At 35.2% G+C, this 24,177-nt stretch overlaps 2 protein-coding genes across 2 annotated transcripts in view; both read right to left on the bottom strand.

Annotated features, from left to right (window-relative positions):
* Window positions 1–846: 846 nt before the first annotated feature.
* The window catches only part of LOC136811689 (uncharacterized), a 33,957-nt gene continuing 10,626 nt past the window's right edge, over window positions 847–24,177 (bottom strand). Inside the window, exons 12-33 of the mRNA XM_067068316.1 lie at window positions 23,941–24,031; window positions 22,882–22,961; window positions 22,294–22,361; window positions 21,802–21,912; window positions 21,385–21,478; window positions 20,758–20,877; window positions 20,226–20,311; window positions 19,679–19,862; window positions 19,249–19,309; window positions 17,877–18,006; window positions 17,554–17,639; window positions 17,260–17,375; window positions 16,856–16,957; window positions 16,184–16,312; window positions 15,723–15,784; window positions 14,715–14,816; window positions 13,662–13,847; window positions 13,299–13,381; window positions 12,323–12,406; window positions 2,471–2,576; window positions 1,926–2,067; window positions 847–1,532 (exon numbers count right to left, since the gene is read on the bottom strand). Coding sequence (XP_066924417.1) covers window positions 1,014–1,532; window positions 1,926–2,067; window positions 2,471–2,576; window positions 12,323–12,406; window positions 13,299–13,381; window positions 13,662–13,847; window positions 14,715–14,816; window positions 15,723–15,784; window positions 16,184–16,312; window positions 16,856–16,957; window positions 17,260–17,375; window positions 17,554–17,639; window positions 17,877–18,006; window positions 19,249–19,309; window positions 19,679–19,862; window positions 20,226–20,311; window positions 20,758–20,877; window positions 21,385–21,478; window positions 21,802–21,912; window positions 22,294–22,361; window positions 22,882–22,961; window positions 23,941–24,031 — 2,742 coding nt within the window. The 3' untranslated portion in view covers window positions 847–1,013. The remainder of the gene's footprint in view (window positions 1,533–1,925; window positions 2,068–2,470; window positions 2,577–12,322; window positions 12,407–13,298; window positions 13,382–13,661; window positions 13,848–14,714; window positions 14,817–15,722; window positions 15,785–16,183; window positions 16,313–16,855; window positions 16,958–17,259; window positions 17,376–17,553; window positions 17,640–17,876; window positions 18,007–19,248; window positions 19,310–19,678; window positions 19,863–20,225; window positions 20,312–20,757; window positions 20,878–21,384; window positions 21,479–21,801; window positions 21,913–22,293; window positions 22,362–22,881; window positions 22,962–23,940; window positions 24,032–24,177) is intronic.
* On the bottom strand, window positions 7,945–11,480 carry LOC136811690 (uncharacterized). The gene is made up of 2 exons (XM_067068317.1): window positions 9,896–11,480; window positions 7,945–9,671 (listed from the first exon to the last, which is right to left on the bottom strand). Exons 1-2 carry the CDS (start codon window positions 11,459–11,461, stop codon window positions 8,064–8,066), a joined length of 3,174 nt encoding a protein of 1,057 aa, XP_066924418.1. The 5' UTR covers window positions 11,462–11,480; the 3' UTR covers window positions 7,945–8,063.

The raw sequence follows: 24,177 nt of genomic DNA, 5'->3' as shown, positions 1-24,177 counted from the left end.
TACATGAGAAAAAAGTCAATGTAATAGTAAGAATCTTACAGAAATCAATCAATTTCAAAGTGTTCTTATAGTGGCGTCAAAAATTACGATATCTTTGAATTCCGAGTTATAAGAGTTGTACTATTTTTAGATTGCCTTGTATGTCTAAACATGCCAGAAAATTAAAAATAATGAAATTATCGAATCATGAAAAATGAAATTCTATGTGAGTTAAACCTGTCGGTCAGGAAAGGAAGAAGTTCGAATCAAACGAGATGAGTTTTGTTACAACGACGTGAATAAAATAGTTCTTCTCTTGTTCAAAATAAACAGATCATAAATAACATCTAAAAACTATAAAAAATATCAAATGTGTTTGTATAAAGGTAAGGCCTCCTACGAGCCTATATTATGATACTAATAAACTGTAACACCCCCTTCTCACAGATCCACTGGGACCCCTTCCTATTGGAAAAATTTGCCAAAATATGGTCCCCGTTGGAATTTGTCCTCCAATTCTTGTCTCCACTGAAAATAATCAAATACAACAATCCTCATTGCAAAATATTTACAATTTTTCCCATTCTCACTGAACTTTCTGACTTAAAAACAAAATAATTGAAATCCCCAGCCATAAATAATATGGGAATATCGATCCCTTCGAGTTTCACTTCAGTCCGATAATTTTATCCCCACTGGCCGAAAAAATCCTACCGGGTCTGTGAGAAGGGGGTAAACTATACGTATAGCTGCAAAAATAACGTGGTGATAAGGTCTAAATTAATAACGTAAGGTCAGAGGGGAGTGTAAATTAGAGATTCAAGCTGGGTAACAAGCTATTGTAGGTTAAAAAAAAAACCATTTCCTGAGCTTGCAATAAGCTTCTTCGAGCTTGCAACATATGATCTTGAAAGGGTCTACTGTCTAGTTTAGATGTAGCAGGATGTACGGAAAGTCTCAAAAACGCATCAAAAACGAACGAAAGATCCTGGTATAAAATCAGGAGCGAGGGGGAATACAAGCCAACAATTTCTCTATTCAATAACACACGAATCAATATGCTTATTAACTTTTAGGTTATCCAATCCTTCCAAGTCTTTTTGACAAATGGGACAATTTTTCTTTCGTTTCTTCTGAGCACTATTAGACAAATTCTTGTTTGACATCATGGTGAAAATACTCTCTTGTTTACGAGGGCGTTTGTTTGGCGGTGTTTGGGTGGATGATAGGGCACGTTTGATCGCCCTCGAAGGAGTTTTGTTAGTTTCAGTTTCACCAGAGATGGGAGTATTTTCATTATTGTTCAATTCAGGCGTTTGTTTGTGAGATGATTTTGAATCTTTGTTTGATTCAGAAAGTTTACTATCGCAATTTGTTGAATTGGAACTATTTGGAATAGATGTATCGTCCTTGGTGTTAGAACACGTATTCTGTTTCAGTTTTGAAGTGCTGCCAAAGAACTTGTGTAATGTGACAGGTTTTGAAAGAGCTTTGTGACGTGCTTTCTTGTCGACGGGTGTGATTGGCTCCGTTGATGCGTTCGGATTGAATACCTGAAAAATTGAAAATATTTTGTTGATTCGAAATATGGGCTATAGGAAATGGGAGAACTCCAACAAAATCCATGTTAGTTAGGAATTTTAGGCAATGAAAAAAAGCAGTATGGAGGAAACAAGGCTTAAAAGTTTAAATATCTTTTTGAGGAGATTGCAATGAGGCGATGAGAGAGTGGAGTTAATTTGAACTGAATATTTGATTGAGGTTAACTCAAATCTAAACTCCCTCAAAAAAAAGGATGAGTGTATATGAAAATTCCTGGATATATACCCACTGGAATTAAAGGGACATAAAAGTACTGACGAACTTTGTAAACAAACTGTATGCAACGGGATACAAAATCAAAACAAATGTCACGTGTCGAATTAAAAAAATAAATTATTCCTTACCGTTCCTGCATTTCCGATTCTTTTCTGTTCCGTTAAATATTGTTCCGCTTCCGAAATCAAAGAATGCGGATACCGGAGTCCGACCAACCGTTGTCCGTTGTCTAGCTCGACACGGACTACCCTCAAATTCCGCAATTCACGACTAGATATAACGATAACATATAAAAATACTCGAAATACTCTCTTAGTCTGTCCTGCTAGTCATAAAGTTTCAGAACATATTGATTTATATTCTAAATTGAATTTGAATCCCGATCCCGATCCCGATCCCGATACACAGCGTCAATCCACAAATTCCTTTTCAAAAATGTACAGTGGAGTCTCCCTAACTCGAACAAAGAGAGGGAAGTGCAAATTTGATCGAGTTATGAAGAGTACGAGTTATAAAGGCTTGTTAATCGAAGGTGATCAGAATACTAAATAATTTTTGAGTTCCAGTTATAGAGGATTTCAGTTATAGGGGTTTGAAGAGTCGTCAAAATAAAAACTTTTATAATTTATCACTTCCTGGGATAGTTCAACTTTAAAAAACACTTGGCACTCACGGTAATTGTAAAGCATACGCGAATTTATTGACGGTCAATTCCAAAGCTGGTAGGATGGAGAGAATGCGACCAGTTATCAAGTGTACTTCACTGATCCTGGAACCGACTGAAAAAGATGAAAAGAAAAATGGTGATCAAACTTCCTAAGTTCTGAGGGAGAAAGGATACGATTGTTTTTCATAATAGCACACCATCATAATTATTACTCTTAACATTTGACCGAAATTCAATCCTACAATACTTTTCATCTTGATTCGTAATGCGTGCAAGTTATTACTTTTGTATTGTCAATTTAAGTGTAATTGACTTGCAACAGCAATTAATGCAAAGAGTGATGGGATAAAAACTCGGACAAACAGTAATTTTGATGTCTATTTTTAGAATCACTACGGTATGCTTTTCATTGAGTGGGTAACCCTCATTCAAGGGATGACACTTCATAGCACTTACATTAATGTACCATCATTGCGAATCTTAAGAAAGTTGAGAATACCAAAACTTTTAATGGCATAATTTTGACCAAACAATTAACCGTTTTTTCTCTTTCTACGTTTTTCAGTATTCGAACGTTTGAATTGAAGACAAATATATAAAAAAGCTTTCAAATAAAAAAGCATCTGACTTTACCATCATTTGTCATTACTTTAAAATAAAGAATTTCGTCATAGACCAAAAACGCTATCACAGTTTTGTGGTGCAAAAAAAATTGTTGCTTGAATCACAATGTTGTTAAAAATAACCCTCGGGTAGAAATTGGTCACTTTTCTTGAAGATTTCAACATTTATAATATATAAATTAAACTACAGTAGTGAATTATTGATTGCCGTGTTTGATAACAATTTTGAATTCCAAAACATCAATAAATATTTCATGAATGGTTTTTTTAGAGTAAAAGCAATATTTCTTTCAAAAAGGTTAGTTTGATTTTAATGTGTGATGAGGCTTTGAAGCAGGTTGTGAAATATGACGGAGAGTATCAAACAAAAACTGTTAGATTTAAAACCAAGACGTATCGATTCGACTAAATGTACTCAACAAAAATCCCTTTATGAGCAGATTCAAAGATCCAAACAAGCGAGACGCGATGACCAAGATAAACAATGGTTCAATCTTGGTAATGGCCAAACTTTCAACGATCCAATCAATGCTGCTGAATATCTCTTGGAAAGAGAATACGGCGATACTTTCCTTTTCAAAGCAGATTGTCATGATCCTGTCTTTATACCATCTGAATTCGTGTCCAAACAATATTTCAAAGATTCTCCTGTTCTGGATTTTGATATCGAAGAACAAGCAAGAAAAACCTTTGAGAATTTGAAACAAACTGAACCCAATCTTTGGTTTACAAAAGCACTTGAGGATTTTATCAAAACTCAAACCACTGGTGTTGACTTTAATGACAGAGACTTTGAAAAATGGAAGTTGAACTGTAAAGTTTTGTATCTGATGGTTAAAGAATTAAATGATGAAAATCTCAATTTATCATCAACAACTTCTGAACATTTCTTGGATAAATGTATTGATTTGTTAAATAACCGCACACCTAATTGTGATTTGAAAAGAAAACTCTCTGATAGGAAAGTCAAAGCCTTGGTAAATCAGAGCATCGAAAAGAATCCACCGACAGATCATCGCGTCCACTGGTTCTTTGGCTTACAATTATCAGAGCGCGGAGAAAAACTGGAAAGAGATTTCTTCGAAAAGCTTCTCGAGATAAAAACAAGTCCCGTCCTTAAAGAGACTGTCATTTTGAGCTCAATGGAGATCTTGACTCAAATTCCACGCAAAATGCACCAAGAATTTGACTATCTGATCATCTCCTACTCTAGGAAGTTAATTATAGGAATGGAGTTAAAAAGAAATTTGAACAGCAATACTGCTTTTGAACAGTTAATCAAGTATCAAGCTGTGTTTGAGGAAAGACTAGCTGATCAGCTTGGGAATGGATGGACATTTCACCCAGTTTTATGCGTCGAGAAGGATCAATTTTCATTTTCAAGTCGACATTACATAAACATGGACACTGATATCGAATCATGGCTAGAGAGAACTTTGAACCCATATCCAGAAGTTCAATATGGGTCTCCATTAAAGCTCCCTCTGGATCATATAAAGAGCTTGTTTCAAATTATAGTATTTACAGTTCACATATCGAAGAAAGACCAACTAAGACCAATCACTCCATCATATTGGAATGATTACGTCACAGAAGTGATCAACACCTTATCAACTGTTGACAACATTGTTTTCTATTCCTCAAATCAATTTCCTGTAATGACTAGCAATGATCCTAAGTATAATAATCTTTTAATCCTAGGGGGATTTGGTACAGGAAAAACATTCCTTCTCAAAGAAAAAGCCATCATGCTGAGTGAACAACCTGAATACCAAGGTCGTATTTTGTATATAGTTCAAATGGAGAGCACTTTACTTCACTGTGAGATGAAATCAGAACTTGAACCTTACGGTATAACCGTTGTCCCAAACAAATACTTGACAATTTTCGAGGAAAGATATGAGAAATGTTGGGTATTTTATGATTCTGATTCTGACGATGATGCAGAATACATTAAATATGTCGGTGATGAGGTAATGTAATGAGATTTACGAGTTCGAATGTACCTAACTTTCTCTCTTTCACTTTCTCGCTATACAGTCGATAACGCAGAAACAAAAAATAAATGCTGTTTCAATCTTAGAATGTTACAACTGTGAATACTTTAATCGGATTAAATTTAGCGAGATTAAATTTCGCGAGCGAAAAATATCGCGAAATTTTTCTGGATTTAATTTCGCGAGTCAGAGTTTTGAAAAATTTCGCGTGGATTTAATTTCGCGAAGAAGCTTGAAAACAGCTGAAAAATACCCATTTTTGCCACAAATGGTGACTTTAGACTGGTTTCTCAGCCAAAAATGCGATTTTCAAAATTTTGTGGTGGATTTAATTTCGCGAGTCAGGAATCTCATGCGTTTTCACGAGTTTTAATTTCGCGAAAATGGCAAATATTTGCGAAATCGCGAAATTTAATCTCGCGAAAGTTAATCCGATTAAAGTAGTTTTTCCAAAAGTATTTTCTTTTCGTCAAAGCATAAGATTTTTTCCCGACTATAAAAATGCTCTTTTTTTGTTGTGGTTCTTTTTGTTTCGGGTGCGGATCTATAAACAGGAGATTTTCCATTCTTTCATCTAGCTTTGATAAATTGCGCCTTGCCTTGCTTCATATATAGATTTTCTTTATTCAAAACTATTCTGAGTATATACATGATTGAGTTTTAAGTTGTCAAATAAGAGTGTTTTGATCTTTTCATGAGCATTCGAATCGTTTTCGAATGTTTTGATGTTGATTTCACCAAAATACAGGAAGTGAAATCAAAACAAAACATAGAGAAAGACAAATGGAGAGAGAAAGTTGTTATTTTTCAAGTTGACGATAAACCAGTTATCACACTTTCACTTGTACAATATTGGATATATTTTTCTCGTTTTCTCTTAGTTTTCTATATTTTCTTCGCCTAAAGGCTCGGAAAATATGACGAAAATTCTGAACTCGAAAAATATATCCCATATTGTACTCTGTACCGTGCGATACCTATTACTTATTTATGTTTATAGGGTGACGAAGATGAGTTTTTCAGAGCTGTCTTCATCGATGAATGGGACAAAGAGAATGAAACAATTATTGACGACCAACGTACAATGCTACAGAAGATTCTATCACAGAGCCGTATTTGTTGGCTAGCTCCTGACATACAATATCAAGGGGAATTGAAAGAAGAAAATCCAAAATTTAATATGATAACTTCTATTTTCGACGGTTATTTCAATTTTACTGTCATCAATCTATGTGCAAACCTCAGAAATACAAAAGAAATAGTAAAAACGTCGAAATCGATAGCTGAACAGCAAATCTACAAATATATCGAAGGATTGTCGGAGCCACCAGCGAATTTCCCAAACGGTTGTAGTCCAATATACGTAGACTCGATCGAAGAAGCTTTAGACAAAGAGAAGTTATGCAATGAAAGTAAAGGGATTCTAGTACTCTCAAACAATCCTTTTAATCGTAATCGCTTTAAATCGTCACAATCCAGAGCCGTTTCGTTATCAGGACCGGAAAATACTTACGAATCGCTAAAGAAAGGTTGCGTGGTTACTGCCATGCCATTTGAAGCGGCAGGCTTTGAATGGCCAGTTGTGATTTATGAAAAAGATAAAACACAAATAGAAAACGAATGTAATCTAGTTTTAAGATGCACAACTAAACTTTATATTGTAAATGGTAAGAAGAGCCCGGATAATATGAGCTACAGTTACATTGAAACTATGAAATTACTAGCTCATAATGTGGAAAACGAGCCACCTGGAGGGACATTCTTACTACATTTCAAAAATTATACCAAGATGTTGATACGTGATCATCTTAAGTTTTATGGAGATCGCCATTGGCTGGAGGAGATATTACCAGTCTTGAAAGAAACTCTGGAAAATATGGCACATATAGATGAACAAACAATAATGACACAAAAAGATTTCTTATTGATCAAAAACTTCTTGGTGCTTATACTACAAGACGCTTTAAAGCGAGCAGGTGTTGAATTACTATCAGAAGTTCACGAATCAATAACTTTAAACATCTACTATTTCGAAAAGGAATTTATCAAACATTCTTTCATCACTAACTTTCAAAATGGTTTATATTTTGAAAAACATTTTAATTTCAATCGGTTTTACGGACGCGATTTATCGGATGTCAGCAATTTTTAGCAACCCAGCAAAAATATATTGACCTATGCACCAGGTACAATCGCAAGGTTTTGGCCAATTTTTTTTTATATTTATGACGTAATCTTTTATACGGAAACACCTGAAAAACACCGGGCGTTTGCCACCAGTTTTGAATTTAAGTAATGAAACTGGTTGCAAACGCCCGGTATTTTTTGTGTGTTTTCGTATAAAATAACATTCCATAAATATCAAGAATTAATGAGAATCAATCGTGGCTGAATTTAGAATTTTAAAAACATCATCCAGGAAAATCTGTAATAAAATCGTTGAATAAATAAACTCACAAATTCACACGCAGTTCCGACTCAATTTATCATAACACCTAATTGTAGCTATTCTTGTGTGATTAATTGTAGGGGAAGGGGTCATTTTACAATTTTTGGAAAAAATCACCCCCATATCACTTTATGATGACCCTCCCATCTTATTATCTTTATTATCGAAGTGCCAAAATTGGCCATTTTCCTAGGGATTTTTAGCAAAATCAGGTCAATAGCACTTAATTATGACCCCCCCCCCATTTTGTTGATTTTTATCTGGAGTACCCAGCCCCTGCTTATTCCACCCCCTACAATTAAAAACACAAGAGTATTTCGGAAAAACTCCAGCCCAGATCCAAATATTTAAAGTCTTTGAAAAACACCCAAGGTAGTTATCCCAGGGAACGATTGTGAAAATCTTCAGCTGAATTAGACAGAAAGTCAATCAGTTATTTATTACTTGAGTAAAGAAGATACTGTTTACTCAAGATCAAGACAAGACAAGCTAGTAGAAAATGTAGATAATCTAGCCATATTTTCATTAAGTTATCCTTCATCGTGCTCGTTAACATACGAATCATTTTCCTCCGTCGCTGTTCCATTTAAAAATGGAAGATTGATATACTTTTCAAAGACGAAATACGTCGATTGTGAGACGGAGCTATAACGGTGAATAAAGTCAAGTCGCATATCTTCTATGATAGCCTCGCTCCTTTCATGGATCTCGTTAATATCCAATCCTTGCACCCGCAAATGAGACTCGATAATGTAAATGAAAAAAATTTCAACCAACTGAAAAATAACGTACTTTGATAAGGTTTTAGTTTCAATCTGACACGAGATATTATTGAAAACAATGCGTGTAAGGTTTTCAAAATCACCCTCTAACCCCAATTCGTCTGTATCACCTTCTCCGTCCATTAGGTCGATTATGTATTTAGCGATGCACATTTTTAGTGATACTAAAAACACACAGTCGTATTTCAAAGGTGACAGAAAACGAAAAGGAGACGGCATTAATGTTGCAAGTAATGAAGTCTTTCTATATAATTGCGTTAAAATGTAACCCAAGTCTTTTAAGGGTGAATTCGAAGAGAGAGAATTTTTATTTAGGAATTCCTTTTGAAGTATTCGCAATTCCAGAGCAATTTGCGTTTCAGTTTTTATTATTTCACCACTGGTTATAAAAAATATGAGGAACTTTTCAAGTGATCTTAATATTTCCTCCTTTGTTAATAAAAGGCATTCAGTACGAGTGAAGTTAGCCAGTGTTTCTTGTAAAACATCTGAAAGCTCATAGAGTCTTTCCCGTTCTTTACCATCCCAAAAATAATCAATAATCAATTTTCGAGTATGCTTTTTGAAGAGTAGCAAAAATTTATTATCGGAGTCATCATTTCTAGTATCGACCATCTTCATGATATCATTGTAAGGGAATGTTTGGTTTTTGGTACTCGGATGAGATTGCCCGGTCACGATGAAGAGTCTTGTCGTGCATCTCATAACTAGATTGCATTCATGATTTTCTACACCTATTTGTTGGTTTTCATCAAACTTATAAACAACAGTATGCCATTCAAAACCGGTCACCAATTGTGGGGCAGTTATCAATACGTTTCCTTGTCGCAAATATTCGACAGGATTTCTACTTCGAAAATCATTCTTCCCAAAATGAAAGAACTTGACATTGGTTATTGTTTGAAGCGATTCAAGGGTACTAACTATCACCAAAATCCCTCTATCTGGATTACCAAGACGTGCTAGAAAAACTGCCTCCTCAATAGATTCTGGATAAGCTGGCTGGCAACCGTTTGGGAAATTTGGTGCTGGTGGTAGTAATCCGTTAGTGTATCTATACAATGTCTCTTCAGCAATCAATTGAGATTTGTTTACAACTTCTTTTGAGTTTCTTAAATTAGTGGATAAGATAAGTTTCTCAAAATCACCCAAATGATCCAGTATTTTGAAATCCGGGTCATTTATTTTTTCTTGGAATTCTGCACCAGGAGCTATCCAACAAAGGTGGCTTTTAAAAAGAAGAGTGTTCATGATAGTTCCAGGTAATCCCATCTCAAGCAGCATTTGTTTGGAGCTCCATTCGTCAAAAAAAATGCACTTATATTTACCCTTAACAATCCGCCGCTTCAGATTTTCCTAAAGAAAATGAAAGAAAGTTTCAATACAATACTTTGTGTAGATGATAAACGAAATCCTTGATTCAATGACTTAGTAGCTTTAGAAAAGGATAAAGAGATAAATGAGGGATCAATAAAACAACCTTTTGACTTTGTCACAGGATATAATAAACTTGTTGGTCGATAATTTTGCATTTCCCTTCTTATCAAACAGCTAAACTGAAAAAGATTTATTGCATTTACCATTTTCGGTTTGGAATATCGGACTAATCCATCAAGCTCTTGTTGCTTTACTGGAAAGACCGTGATGCCTTCATGTCCAAGTTCTAAACTTCGTTCGTGGTATAGCAAACCATGGCCAGAACACACCATGTATAGAACACTGTTTTTAAATTCAGCTTTTTTACTCAGCAAAATGGCTTTTTCTTGGAGGAGAAATGTTTTTCCTGATCCAAATCCCCCTAGAATTAATAGTTTATTATACTTGGGATCATTGCTAGTCATTACAGGAAGTTGATTTGAGGAGTAGAAAACAATGTTGTCAACGGTTGATAAGGTGTTGATCACTTCTGTGACGTAATCATCCCAATAAGATGTAGTGATTGGTCTCAGTTGGTCTTTCTTCGATATGTGAACTGTAAATACTATGATTTGAAGGAGATATTTCATGTGAACAAGAGGGCGCTTTAATGGCACTTCAAGGTATCGGTTCGTAGTCTTCTCCAGCCATGATTCGATATCAGTGTCCGCTATGTTTATATAATGTCGACTTGAACATGAAAATTGATCCTTCTCGACGCATAAAACTGGGTGAAATGTCCATCCATTCCCAAGCTGATCAGCTAGTCGTTCCTCAAACACAGCTTGATACTTGATTAACTGTTCAAAAGCAGTATTGCTGTTCAAATTTCTTTTTAACTCCATTCCTATGATTAACTTCCTAGAGTAGGAGATGATCAGATAGTCAAATTCTTGGTGCATTTTGCGTGGAATGTGAGTCAAGATCTCCATTGAGCTCAGAATGACAATGTCTTTAAGGACGGGACTTGTTTTTATCTCGAGAAGCTTTTCGAAGAAATCTCTTTCCAGTTTTTCTCCACGCTCAGATAATTGTAAGTCAAAGAACCAGTGGACGCGAGGATCTGTCGGTGGATTCTTTTCGATGCTCTGATTTACCAAGGCTTTGACTTTCCTATCAGTGAGTTTTCTTTTCAAATCAGAATAAGGTGTGCAGTTATATAACAAATCAATACATTTATCCAAGAAATGTTCAGAAGTTGTTGATGATAAATTGAGATTTTCATCATTTAATTCTTTAACCATTAGATACAAAACTTTACAGTTCAACTTCCATTTTTCAAAGTCTTTATCATTAAAGACAGCACCAGTGGTTTGAGTTTTGATAAAATCCTCAAGTGCTTTTGTAAACCAAAGATTAGGTTCATTTTGTTTCAAATTCTCCAAGGTTATTCTTGCTTGCTCTTCGATATCAAAATCCAGAACAGGAGAGTCTTTGAAATATTGTTTGGACATGAATTCAGATGGTATAAAGACAGGATCATGACAATCTGCTTTGAAAAGGAAAGTATCACCGTATTCTCTTTCCAAGAGATATTCAGCAGCATTGATTGGATCGTTAAAAGTTTGGCCATTACCAAGATTGAACCATTGTTTATCTTGGTGATCGCGTCTCGCTTGTTTGGATCTTTGAATCTGCTCATAAAGGGATTTTTGTTGAGTACATTTAGTTGAATCGATTCTTCTTGGTTTCAAATCTAACAGTTTTTGCTTGATATTCTTTCCAGACATTTTTACACTCCTGATGATACGAATCGTCGAAAAAGAATTTTCTGCATATTATTTTCTTTTCCATTGACTTAATGAAATATTCATAGGAATATATAATAAATTTTCAGGAAATTTAAATGATATTTGTCAGACGATATCAATAATCAATTACTATAGCTAGAGCTAGTAACCCTAGTAAATTTGGAAACATCTAATATTAATATCATTGCTAAGTTATTTGAATGAAAGATACCATAGTTGATGTCGTCTCGTAAAATCTTTTTTAAGAATAATCCTTATAAGCATTATAAAGTTATCAAAAAGCCAAATTCCGAGTTATCATCATGTTATCATCAAATTTCTTAGGAAGACTTATCGCAAATCAAGGAAAAATCACATCGATAAAAATGTGAAAAAACAAACACAGACATAGAATTAGCGATATTTTGAGGTTGAAAATCTTAATTCTTTTCGAATGTCTTTAAATATTCTGCCTGCTCCAAATCGATTAAACAATTTCATTTTGAGAAAAGTTATACATACTTATATTCGACCGGAGGCGGGTTTTTCACATTGGTCTTCTAATCTCGTTGTGGTTTTAGGCTCACTACTTTGACGGCCATTATTCTTTGATTTCGATATACATTTTTCGTTTCAAAATGAATAATTGAGCTTTATCTATTTAAATTAAAATGGCAGCGTTGCTACGATCGATTTTTTTATTGAAATGGCAGCGTTGTTACGATCGATTTTTTATCAAAATGGTAGCGTTGTTACGATCAATTTGCCGGCGGTCGTTTCAGTGTGATTTCCACACTGTGACTTAGTTATATATCTTCAATATACCCTTCACCTTTCTGTACCTTTAAAACCATGACTTACTGAAACAAGAGCCTTTATGTTTACAAGTTTCTCCGTGTATACAGTGTTCTTTTGTATTGTTGTATTGCTCGGTCCAACCTTCCTCTAAAAAGTTAAAAGATGAATCATTGACTACTTTAATGGGATAAATTTTCGCGAGGATTGGATTTCGCGGATTTGGGTCATCATCGAAATGAAGTCCCAATGGAAATTTAGAAAAGCCTTATCCGTGAAATTGTTTTTGAGCAAAGCTCAAAAAATGTGAAATAACTATTGTAATAATGTTTAAGCTGGGTGTCCACTAGGAAAAATAAATTCAGACAGATATCTGGAATTGAAAACCTATTGTTTTATTTGCGATAGGGCGAAAAAAAATAAGCGATGAAAAATGAAAACGTTTTCATTCTACATCGTTTATTATTTTCTACTTCGTCGTAAAAAAGAACAATAGATTTTTAATTCCAGACGTATGTCGGGATTTATTTTTTGTCAACAGGTATTTGCGACGAACTTATTTTCTTTCAGTGGACACCCAGCTTTACTGACTGACATCAAGCGTCAATAATGCGTATTTCAACAACCAATAAATATAATTTTGCAGTAAAAAGACACAAATTATCAAAAGATTTTCTCCCAATAATGCCATCCGCGAAATTTAATCCCGGTGAAAATTTATCCCATTAAAGAAACTGACAAAGGCCGGTAAACGAGCGACCGCCAATATGTCATCAGAGTTAAACAAAACATGCAACGAAGTCGACCGTGCTCATCACAATCGGTCTCAAGTTCAGTATTGTTGCAACATTGCAACTCGTAAGCCCCTTAAATATTGACCCTAAAAATTCGTTCTGGTTATAAAGGCAGGAAAATCGTTCCTAGGCACAGCATCAAAATTGAAAGAGAATCTTGTAGTCTGAAATTCTGTGACACACATACACCCTTTACAGACATTGTCTGATTCTAGCTCAAAAAGAGTTGAGAATAACATCTTACTTACCAGCTTGCTCAGGTTCAATTTTTTCGTATTTGGAAAACAAATCGTTTCGATCTTCTTCGAATTGTGACATCCCTGTGTTGGGTCTATCGAAAGAGATTATAGCGGTCAAAACCTCCTCCTCCCTTCCACTACCAGTTATGTTAAAATAATAACATGTTTCGTAGTTTTAGTTCGTGAAAGTATACTCAATACCAAAGGGGTAGTTCAAAAGAGTCGGTTCGTATATTATATAATAAATTCGTGCAATAATTGGCCGTAGGGACAAGGAAATACTTCAAAAAGACAATAGCCATAGGTAAAAGAAAAGGCTCATTTTGAAATTGTACAAAGCATAATAAAGACTTATAAAGCGAAATTTTTCACCTTGTAACTGTAAATAAATGTTGCATTCGTTGTTTCTGGATAGCCAAGAGATAGAGCTTCTTCCCATATTGTTCACGACGCGACCGATAAAACCCACTCTCCGTTTGGTCACTACCCTCGTTAGCTTTCAGTATGTTGCATGCTTTCTCGAACGGGTATCCGCGGTCTACTAGTAGTTTAACGTGCCTAAAATTCAAAAAATAGCCATTATTAGTAACAGATGTTGTTTATAAAGGTGCTTATTCCTCATGTAAAAGTCCAAAGACTTGCTAAAACTTGTTTTTAAAAGAAATGTACTATTTAAAAAAAAAATAGTACATTTCTTTTAAAAACAAGTTTTAGCAAGTCTTTGGACTTTTAAATGAGGAATTTCCATTTTTTTAAATCTATCTTAAAACACCCCTGTCTCACAGCCCTGGTGAAAATTTTTCCCACAGTTGGGATAAAATTTTCTATTGAAAACCCAATGGGGATGATAAAAATTATATTGTTCCTAAGTCGAAAAAATCCAGTGGGATGGTATTGGAGTGCAATTTTTTACATTGAATTTTGGATGGGAATGAATCAAAGTCAATTCCCAGGGTATTTTCTCACCGGGGACGAGATTTGGCCAAATTTTCCAGCGGGGCTGGGGTCCCAGCGGGTCTGTGACACAGGGATTTACATCAAAGCAAGGGGGGTTAATGGAATCTCCAATAGAAATTTAGATCCTTGCTATATTCAATATTGTCTATCTTAAAAGATTATCTAAATTAATGAACATAGATTTATTTTGGATTTTGAATTTTCTTTGAAAGCATATGTCATTAACGAAGGCAATGCATATGGAAAGACCGACGCGTGAAAAATGTATTAAGTTAGTGACGGTTGCTACTATTCTATTACATTGAGTTAGTGACGGTTGCTACTATTCTATTGCATTAGGTTAGTGGCGGTTGCTACTATTCTATTACATTAAGTTAGTGACGGTTGCTACTATTCTATTGCATTAGGTTAGTGACGGTTGCTACTATTCTATTACATTCTCATCCGTTTGTTAAATATCATTCATACCTTGTTATGGAAGCACCAAGATCTGTTTCTTTGAAAACAATTTTCGGTTCTTCACCAATGACAATGGAATTACCTTTCAAATCTGATACCCCATCATTATATCTGTAAATTATCAATGAATAGTTCCTGATGAGAAATCCAGGTGGCCCAGAAGCTTAAAATTTTCTTATTACCATAAAGAACAAGAAAAACACCAAGAAAGTTAGTCCAATGGATAAGATACTTCCCGGCTCGTACCTGTTTATAATATTGAGATTTTAGTAATCAAAATATCGTTCTTAAAACTTTAACATCATCTGTGATTGTGGATTATAAATACTCCATCTCCATTTCTCAAAGGGCTAAAGCAAAAGGAGCCCAATCAAAATTAATTTGTGTGTTCAGTCTCTGTCCCACAAAAAAAGGGATTCTGCAGAATACAGGGTTTCAGTCGGCTATAAATTCACCCACTTCTCACAACCCACTAGGACCCCTTCTCAATGGAAAAATTGGCCGGAATATCGTCCCGGTGGAAAATTATCCTCCGATTTTTGTTCCCGCTGAAAATAATAAAATAAACCAATCCTCAAAGCAAAATATTAGGCTATTTTACCATCCCCACTGAATTTTCAAATTGAAAACAAAAGAATTGAAATCCCCATCGAGTTTCAGTCCGTTATTTTTATCCCCACTGGCTGAAAAAAATCCAACTGGGTCTGTGAGAAGGGGATTATAAATATCACGTCATTGAAAAAGGATTTCATTTTTCACGTAGGGCGAATTTTTAAGAAAGAGAGATAATTAAAAATTCAGTAACTGCCACAAATTCATTGATGGGCTATTTCACGGTCGAAAAGAATCATGAGTAACTAGGACCGCCGCGCTCTGATAACGACTTTCTATTGGTCTAAAACGTTGGATGTTTTTGCGTCTAACCAATAGAAAACCGTTATGGGGGCACGATCAGTCCTGTTGATTAATTTCGAACCATGAAATGGCCTATAGTATTTAAAATGAGAGCCATTGTACCTTCCTTCTCGTTTAGCTAACTCTGTTGTTGCGTCCAGACATTGACAAAAATATGAGAAAATCTATGGAAAGGAACATAAAAAGTCAGAGGCGTGATGGTGTGTCACGTGACAACGTGATGCCGTTACTGTATAGGGTTCATACAGAAATCAATTAAACATTTCAGAGTTTTGCTGAGTTTTGGAGCAAATTAAATAGGGCTTAATTTTCATTGCCCAGTTCGGCCTCCTCATGATTGCTACGAAAGACTTTTTGGTATAGTAATAAGCCCTGCCCCGAATTCCTCTAATCAGCAAACTTTACAAGCAAAAAGAAATTGGAACTAACGCTAATTGCAACAATTATGATTTCAAAAATAAGACTTGATTTTAAAAGGATCAAGTTCCTTGAAAAGATACAGTTTTCGTACAAAAATATCACTCTGAGATTTATCAATGGCAAAAATATACTGGAAGCCTCACCAGGTTCTGTTTGTGTACTTGTAAACCAAGAATGCGATTAAGGAATTTCCCGACATCCTTTGCGTGTCTATCAGCCACTGAGAATCCAACACCTTTTGATTCCAATATCTCCATATCAACTAGACAATCCTAAAAAATAAAAAAACATCTTATTAGATTTTGACGGGAAAAATATAATAGCCGCATTCTTTTTCACCGTTCAACATATTAGATTCTGATTGAATGACTTTTTGTCGTAGAATCTGAAATATATGAAAACGAAAACGGTTTAAAACAGGCGCTTTAATTAGCAATTATTTCAAGTTCATTTTTTGATACGCAGGTAAATTTTCAAATTTTCATCAGGTAATACACAAAAGCTTAGAAATATTCTCCAATTTTCAATATTCTAATCAAGCGAGGAGTACAAACAATGGAATCTCTACTACTGCAAATGTCGCTATGGGTATGATTCCACTTCCCGAACTAAGATTCAACTGCTACTTTTCTGGCCGAAAAGACAAAGAATGCGGGTAGTTGAAAAATGAACTTCGGAAACTTAGGCCGTTTTCCCTACAAGATTTCCCGTACCTTTAGAAAAAACCCCTTCCAATTTTATCCCGGAAAATACTCCAGAAAAGTCAGTGGAACCTTAGTCCGGGAAGTGGACCTCAAACAATTGTAGCCACGTACCTTCAATACGTCATGGAAATTCTGCGTTGTCAGTTGACCTGAAATACCTCCTGTACAGCTATGTAATACTTTAGCCATTGAAATCCGTAAACACATTTCCCCCTAAAAAAGAGTAATCATACTTTTTATGACATAGTAAAGGCGCGCGCCACTCATGCTGACAAAGGAGAATTTACGTCCCGAGAGAGGGACTTTTATTTGAAAATGCTGTAAAAGCAAACGTAAAAGATACGTTAAACATTCTTAAAGAGTTCTAAGAGAAATTTAACAAATTGTCAATTTGATTGCAATAAAGCCCAATGTAAAGGATTATCGTGATGTTTTCAGATCTATCAGCTCAAATCTTCTTTTAGAGGTCTTGAATCTTCTAGAAAAAATACGTAAATGAAGGATTTTGCCACTACCTTAACGATGGCTTCATACATGGTTTTGAGAGCTTGACGACCGTAATTTGTATCAAAATTGAATTGCGTCAAATCAGCACCTGTGGCTGCTCGTCGATCGCCTTTTGTGATTGCACCTGTGTGAAAAGTTAAATTGTGCAATAAACTCACAGATATCTTCTATAAGACACTGGATAGAGCTACTCTTTTTTATACAAGTAAAATTGTGCAATAAACTCACAGATATCTTCAATAAAACACTAGATAGAGCTCCAAAATGTTTCAAGTTGGACGAATCGTTAAAAAAAGCCTTACCAAGTGATTGTAAACGCCTGGCGACAGCGGATGCAAAACGTCGTTCTCCACCGAGATTGGATGTTAACAATTTGTAAATTGGTCCACTGGAACAAGTAAGGTTGACAATGCAGTGAAAGACTGACAATTATAGTACTTCTATAATAATATCGTAGAACAGAGGTTTTTGGTATTTTCGAAAATTATGTATGTTCTATCGAAAATTTTCATACTCTTGGGAGTGTTAAGGCTGGTGGGTTGATTGTTCACATATCCAGGTGATTGTAATCCCCATTGTTTTTTAAAAATTGTTTTTAATCTGAAGAAAATGTGTATTTCTTTACCTTTTTTGATTTGAGCGATGCGATCTACCCAATTGTTGCACAGCTTTATCTGCACTCCATGGCAGCTCTGCAGTGATGTGCATACGGCGTCTCTTATTTCCCGCTCGAATGTCCGCGTGTAAAGATATACCTGAATATGAATTTATCAGAAACAATTATTAGCGACAATAAGGTCGCATTCAAATGTTCCGAGACGAAAGGAAGAGAAAATATTGGCTTATTTTGGTACTAACATCATATCCCTAACCAAACAAACTGCGTGCTTACTTTTGAGTTCTTTTTGATGGTATTAAAACACAAAAGCCTGGAGTGTTTAAAAATTGTGTGTAGTAAAGTTCGAATGCTGAAAAAAGTTCATCAAAACTTTAAGCCTTTAAAGATGTCGGTTTTCGGAGGTCCAGTCAGCAAAACTCGACAAACCAAATAGATTGGCTTTTCATGTTTTCATGTTCAGATTTTAACAAACTTAGATCTTTTATTTGTAGTAAGTAAGTCTGCGACCGCAGTCGGAGGCAACCCGAATGGCCTTCTTTCGATAGCTATCTACCCGAAGGTAGGGGAGGGCGCCACTCTTTCCCCCTTAATTTCTCCACTTACCCTTGATCCTTCTCATAATTACTGAGCATCAAGCAGAGAGGCATCAAGTACCATTTTGAGAATCTTTGGTATGACCCGACTGGGGGTTGAACCCACAACCTTGCGATCCGTAGCCGGATGCTCTACCACTGCACTACGGTCGCTTTATTTGTACTTTTTTTCAATCATTTAAAGTCTTCTAGACTGAAATTCCAGCGCAGCTAGGGCTCGTGCGAAGTTTTCATGATTTTTTTCTTCGGCACAGTATGATCTATACCGTAAAACTTATACGGGTCCTCTCTCAAGCCCGACGCTAAGAACTTATACTTTAATGGGATAAAATTTCGCGGGGATTAAATTTCACGGATTTCGCGGATTTGGGTGTCATCCGCGAAAATCCGCGAAATTAAGTCCCATTGGAAATTTGGAAGGGCCTCATCCGCGAAATATTTTTAAACAAAAATCAAAATATGTCAAATAAATACTATTTGAATGGTTACTTGCATCAAAGAAGCGCAAATAATGTGTTTTTCAACAACCAACATGCATGATTTGACAGTAGAAGTCACAAAATCGTGAAAATATTACCACCCAATAGTGCCAGACGCGAAATTAAGTCCCCGCGAAATTTTTGAATTTCGCGGATAGGCCCAACCGCGAAATTTAATCCCCGCGAAAGTTTATCCCATTAAAGTAGTCTCTTAGCCTAGCTTCATTTCGTTTCCGAGCTATACGGAACTAAAAAGAAGCGTAAGGAATGAAATGTTAATGTAAAAAGCTCGATGAAGATACAAACCTGTACTGGCAGCATCGGAAATGATTGCCACAATTTTTTTACCATTCATAAATGCGTTTCTCTGAATTGATATTATAAGGATAAAGCATTATCAAAAATCTCAAAATATATGCAGTGGAAACAAGATGGAATGTCATTTTTGATAGAAATCGAAAGAGATGGCGGTTATTTTCTCGTTGAAAATATAGAGTGGACAGTGTCACATCATCTGGTCGACTTCTTAATATGGCAATATATGAAAGCCAGACTACATAATTAACAACATTGGACTTTGTACAAATTCAGCTTCTTACACATTTCGCCCATTTCCTTTCAATAGTTCAATTGTCCTCAAAAAGTACTGAACAAATTATATCTTCACTGACAATCTAAGATCAAAATAACAAATCGAATTTTAGAAGATTCAAAAACAATTTCAAAAGATACATACCTCCTTAACGTTAATACTTTCGGTTGCCGCATGATTTGCACCTCCATTGCCACTTGCCGTAGAAGCACGTGCTATGTACTGTGGTTTGCATTTACGATCGTGGCGCCCTATAAAGCCTTTACGACCGGTCATTTCAGCGATGCAAGAGGGTCCGCCAAGCTGATCGATCAACTCGTCTAAAGGACTGAAGAAAAAAAAATTGAGTTGAAAATTTTGGGGATATCGTATTTTTTCTATTTAACGCCGTCCTTCAATAAACACCACCACTACCCAAACTAAAAATCAAGGTCGATGTCCTCTAAAATGCACCACACCCCAGAGAGCAACGTTTATTAGAGTTTCACTTTCGATAGATTCTTTACTCAGTAGAGAGCTATCAAAAGAGAGCAAATACTAGCTTCATATATTGAGGGCTGCAAAAACCAAAATTATAGAAGTAACCTTTTTCACACCAAGAGGTCTTTCAAGGTCAAAAATTTTTATTTTTGGTGATATACAAAGCTCAGCAACCAAAATACAAGAACGTGATAGCCAAAACCTATGATACCTATTTGGAAGGGAAATCTTCTCAACAATACCAATTAAGACTGTTTTGGCTTGCACAGACCAATCATCGGGGCGTGGTTCCTCTCCCTATAGTGAGAAATTTATAAGTATTAAAAATAGTCGAACGTGCGCAACGCACTGGGCTCAACTTTAGTATTTTTCCAACTAACTCAAAGGCCCGATAGTAGATGCTCAAATAATAGTGTGGAAGAACTCGCACCCACAGATATTCACTCAAGGAACAAGTGTGCAAAATTTCAGCCAAATCGGACCAATTTTGAGGTCTCCAGGCTGCCCCAAAGTTTTGGGACATACACACAGACAGACATTCTCAGATCCTAGCTGAAAAAACGTGATCATTATTGGGTAACTAACGAAAAAGAATCAGGGTTTGATTGGTGTCCGTAACAATGGTATTTTCAGAAAGTTTTTGTTTAATTGCAAAGAGAAAGGTAAACCTAAAATTTGGTCTAACTTTTTAAATTTGGTTCAGTTGTTCAAAGTTTTTTGTTTAAAAAATTAGAAAATCCAACCTGCACATGAACGATTGTTGGGAAGAATTGTGTTATAAATCTTCGTAAGATTTCTCTGGTCAGTGAGATAAAGGATGATAAGTTGCCTTCGTTCTGATCAAGTTCTGAATCCATACTCGCCTGATTTAGATAACAAAAGTACACAATGATTCTTAATGACAATCAATAAGAACACACAAGTAAATTAAACCGTATTTCCTCTATTTAGCGCCTATAAAGAGCGCTGTACCTCAATTCAGAAATACAAGTCGAGCGTAACTAGAAACACTTCTTTACTCCCTCCAAAGGTCCAATTTATCAATCTACCGAAGGGAGGGGGAGGATCAATGCCAAAGTCGTTATAAAGATTATTATTTCTACCGAGATATACCAATTATAGGATAGGAAATATTTATTCAGAAAATCTGTTTCCCAATGAAAATAATCCCAAACAAAAATAGAAGCTTAGAAGTGCAATTCATGATATGCACCATTGAAGAGTCTTCGGAGAAATTTTCCACCCAATACGTCACTTATAAAAATAGAAAAAGTGACGTATTGGGTGGAAATTTTTGAAAATTCTTGGAAGGCTCTCTCCAGTGTTGCAAATCATGAATAAGTGCAACTAACAACAACAATGCTACTAACCTCCCCAGTAGTTTGAAGGCCAATAACCACAGCATAACCATTTTCTAAAGCTTCCTTGGACTGTCTCGCAATCTCTGGTATCTTCATACTCATACTAAAAACAAAATGAAGATTTGATCTCTTGGACTCTAGACATTTAGAATCACGGTTTACGTCTGATATAATGAAATCTCTAAATCGGAAAGAAAAAAGAGCTTTTTGCATCGTCAAAATTCCTTATTTGTTGCAACGGCCATTATAGCCTTGTAAATGAAGATCTTTTCTGATTACTATCAAAAACCTAGGAATATGAACCTCAGCATGAGCAGAAAATAGGTGCCATCAACTTGAGTAAGTTTCGTTGTTTCGATTAGAATAATAGTTCATTAGAGATGAGAAAAAGTTCCTTGAAAATTAGAATGGCTGCTAAACACTGACCAGAGTTGTTTGAAGAAGCGTTGGTGACATCCCCAATATTGGATCCATATTCGTGTGTTGGTACTTCCCGTTCGACCCAAAGCCACTGTTAAACAACGTTTCAACTCTTTCCTAAAAATTATTGACCATAATTTGATTATGTTATAGGAAGTTCAACTTTCAAACAGTGTCAAAATTTTTCGAATTCGAGCATTTGTTATTTCCAAGTTTTTCCTCTTATTGGAGCAAAACCTTTAGAACAAACAAAAAGACCTGCTAAATCATATCACTTTGGGTCCGGTTGACCCAACAATATTTCAACTCTTTCAAGATAACTATTATTGAACATAACTTAATAATGTTACAAGCATTTTGCTAACAGCTATAATGTCAATGAATTCTTTCGTATTCGAGCATTTTTTCCTCTTAGAAGAGAGTTACTGATTCCTTTGAAATTCATATCAGAGAGCGAGTTGGCTATATAAAATCATTATTTCCACTAGTTGAACTTACCAGACATCAACTGCTTTATTGTAAACTTTGATTTGTTCATCCGTTAGTGAAGTTTCTACTGTTTGAAACTGAAAAAAGTTCAAATAAAAAAAAGATTTTCACGGTGAAGTAGATGAAACGATCCAATAGGTTTACTTAAAAAACTAATTATGTTTCTATATCTAGGCTATGTGTAAAATTTACTAAAAATAACTTGTTGATAACGAGGCCTAAAAAACATTGATAGAGTCAATGAAATTTCTGAATCGTTATGAATCATGGGAAGTCAGTGAGAATATCAATTATTATTAGGAATGATTAGAAATTTCCCTATGTAGATCAGGTATTTACAAAAATAATTCGAATAGACCTTTTCATAAATTACGTCACAAACATCACCTGTCTCGTTTTGAGATTATTGTCATGGTGATTAACTTCCAGCGGATTTTATTAAAACTACTTTCTATTCATTAAAAAATCATTTAATGTCTCAAGGGACATAATCACTATGCAAATTTTGTTTGAATACGAGGCATATTAGTCATTATTTTTTTCAAATAATTATAGCGGTTATTCCTTATTTTCAGACCCCCTTAGTGGTCACCATACCTCTGCATCATGGTATGAAAGACCACGTGATACATACATCCCAGAAGCCTTCATTTCCATTGATAACATTTCCAATGCACCTTGGGTAGAAAATAAGAGTAATGAAAATGATAACGGTACAGTGCAAAAAACTTCAGAGTTCAAGCACTCTTTCTAAGAAGAAATTCAAGGCTTTTGGCCTAAAGTAAAATGTAGCATTTTTTGGTTCCAATCTCTTTAAAAGTCTTTGTATTTGCATGACCTGGCAAAGGATCATATCTACAACTTTTTAACCCTGGCACTTTATTTACCATTATCGTTGCCGTTACCGAAAGATTTTGTCACATTAATCAAAAAATTACTTAGTTGCTATCAATAAAATAAACAACTTCAAGAAGGTTTTCAATAAAACCACAATATCATATTTCTTTCACTAGGTAGGGTAACTGTCACATATTTCTCGTGAAAGTGAGTCCAGTTCTATGTTCTTAGTCCACCATGCCGCTTTCTGTTTCGAAAGTTTGAATTTCAAAGCATTCAAATCTCGCTGTTGACAACCATAGTCACCTCTTTTCCTGGACACACTTCCATTTATATGAACAGCCTGATTTATTCAAACCATCAGAGAACAATGAATACACTCATTTTGTTTTATAAGCATACGGTAAATTTCGGCTGAAGCTCACTATGCTTAAGTAAAGCTCAATTTTGAGCCTCGACTATGCTTAACTATATGCTTGATAAAAAAATTATGAAGGGGGGGTAAAAAATTTCGCGCATTTTCCCCTATCTTTAATCTTGAGAGAAATGAAGACATTCTATTGTTTTCGAATGTTGTTGTTATTATAAGTTGTGTTATTTATAAGAGATGAAACAAAAATAAAATCACCAATTTTGTTTGTAATTCTCTTCTTCATTCTTCTGTTATTTTCTGAAGTTTTGGAAATTATGATTCTAAAAATTTCTTTGGCTGAGCCTCAAGGTATGCTTAGCATATGCTTAATTTTTCTGGAAATTTGAGCTTCAGTATGCTTATAAACGTTATGCTTATAAAACAAAATGAGTGTGGAACACACTTACCAAGACCTCGTTTAGTGAGTGAGTCCAGGAAACTTTCAAAAGAAGTGAAAGTGGAGCCCATTCCCCATAGACCTAAACGTTCCATGAAAGCCTAAACAGAAAAAATAAATTAATTAGATTATAGCTATGACTTATTATTTCAAATCAGAAATCTATCGTCATTTATTTTTATCATTCTATATTTATTTTTGTGATTTTTTTCTCCCTATCTTAGAATCTGGTGGACTGTTTTACAGC

This window comes from Clytia hemisphaerica, unplaced genomic scaffold, assembly GCF_902728285.1.
Source record: "Clytia hemisphaerica strain Z4C2 unplaced genomic scaffold, Clytia hemisphaerica genome assembly, whole genome shotgun sequence".
Taxonomy (NCBI): Eukaryota; Metazoa; Cnidaria; class Hydrozoa; order Leptothecata; family Clytiidae; genus Clytia; species Clytia hemisphaerica.
Note: the sequence above shows the minus strand (reverse complement) of the source record. Positions and strands in the feature narration are given on the sequence as shown.